We start from the raw sequence: 1,820 nt of genomic DNA, 5'->3' as shown, positions 1-1,820 counted from the left end.
AGTAACAATTACGTTTCTATCAATAAGTACTTTAAATGGAAAAGAATTAAGTGCTCCAATCAAAAGATAGAGTGGCTGAAAGGATAAGAAAACAAGACCCCTACATATGAAAAGGAAGGGTATGGAAAAAGATACTGCTTTGATGGACCTAGAAGATATTTAAGTCAGACAGAGAAAGATAAACCCTATATGATTTTACATATGTGGAATCTAAGGAATAAAAAGAACAAACTAATCAAAAACAGACTCACAGATATAGTGGACAATTTGGTGTCGGACAGAGGGGAGGGGGGTTTGGGGGTGCTGGGAGAATGGAGTGAAGGACTAAAGAAATACAAATTAGTAGCTGATGGACGGTCACAGGGATGGGGAGCATGGCATAGGGATTGCAGTTAGCATTAATATGTTGGCTATGTGGAAAACCAGAGGAGAGAAGGAGCAATTAGGGAGATCGTTTTATAAACTATAGAGATGTCTAACCAATGTACTGTATACTTGAAACTAAATTAGAAAAATAAAGGTTAAAAAAAAAGAATTTAGTCCCTTTGATTTCCTTCTAGTCAGTTCAGTAGGCATTATCACATTTTTATATGAAATTTTAAAAGGAGAAAATATGTTATATAAATGAAGAGCTATATTTGATGTTTAAAAATTCTCTTGTCCCGTAAGTAATATCAAATTGTCTGCATATTAAATAGATATTTGTTTTTCATATCATTAAAAAATTCAATAATTTGATCATGTTTTTACTGTTACATTAGGTACAATTTATAATCACTATACTCTTTTGTTATCAACAATACTATTAACAGTAGAACTCTTTTGTTTTCAAGAGTGTTGATTCAGCTAGCTGAACAATATATTGCAATTCTGTAGGACCTCTAATCTCTTTTAATTCTAGATAAATTCTGCAATATAATGTAAATCGAGTAACTTAATCTCCTTTTCTGATACTTAACTAATGAAGCATAACATACACTACATATAACACATTTCATTTATTAAAATTATGTATTATTTTATTTTTATCTTTTTTCAGGTTTGGTTGGGATGTTCCAGTAATTTTGAGAAATTCAGAAGAGACCCAGTTCAACACAAGAGTTTTCAAAAAGCAAATGAGACAAGTCAAGAATCCTTTTGGTTTAGAGATCACTAATCCATCTTCAGCTTCAATTACAAGTTGGTAGCTATTTTCCAAAGATTGTTCTCTCTTTCTGTGCCCTTTTCTTAGCCCTTTTATTTTCTTTCTTTATTGTTTTTCTTTCTCTCTTGTTTTCCCTATTACTTTCTCTATTGTTCTGGGAGCTGTACTGCGTACTACAGATACAAAGGCAAACAATTCACAAACCTTGCTCCAAGGGAATTTATCAACTAGCGAACAGAGGCATTTGTCTGAGAAAAATAAATTATCACAGATGTTAATAATATCACAGGTGTTAGGACACTACCATTTTCACTGGTCTTCAGTGCAGTGAGAAATGTAAGAATGGTGTAAGTACAGTTAATGTAAGGTTGCTAACCTTCTAAAGAACAGCTGTCTTTTAATCTAAAATGATGGTATTTTGGTATATTATTTTGATATAAAATGTTAATTTGGTAGATGGTAATAATAGATGGTAGTTGTTTGTTTCTGTACTTAACTTGGAAAAAAATATTGTCTGCAAAGATATCTAGGAATTAGTGGACTGAAAGAGAAAGTGGAGTGCTGGGGGTAGGTAAGAGAGAAGAGTCGAGAAAGACCTTGCTTGGGTCCTCCATTGACAGGTCCTTTTACTGAAATGAGGAATTCAGGAGGAACAACAGGTTTTGGAAGAAAGGTA

The 1,820-nt window shown here is 32.9% G+C and overlaps 1 protein-coding gene across 1 annotated transcript in view; it reads left to right on the top strand.

The window, feature by feature from the left end:
- CGRRF1 (cell growth regulator with ring finger domain 1) overlaps positions 1–1,820 on the top strand; it is a 23,594-nt gene that overhangs the window by 10,579 nt on the left and 11,195 nt on the right. The window contains exon 2 of the mRNA XM_023526801.1: positions 1,040–1,183. Within this exon, the coding sequence (XP_023382569.1) occupies positions 1,040–1,183 (144 nt within the window). The remainder of the gene's footprint in view (positions 1–1,039; positions 1,184–1,820) is intronic.

The sequence above is a fragment of the Pteropus vampyrus genome, unplaced genomic scaffold (assembly GCF_000151845.1).
Source record: "Pteropus vampyrus isolate Shadow unplaced genomic scaffold, Pvam_2.0 Scaffold15, whole genome shotgun sequence".
Lineage (NCBI taxonomy): Eukaryota > Metazoa > Chordata > Mammalia > Chiroptera > Pteropodidae > Pteropus > Pteropus vampyrus.
The sequence above is the reverse complement of the archived record's forward strand: the minus strand, read 5'-3'. Positions and strand labels throughout refer to the sequence as shown.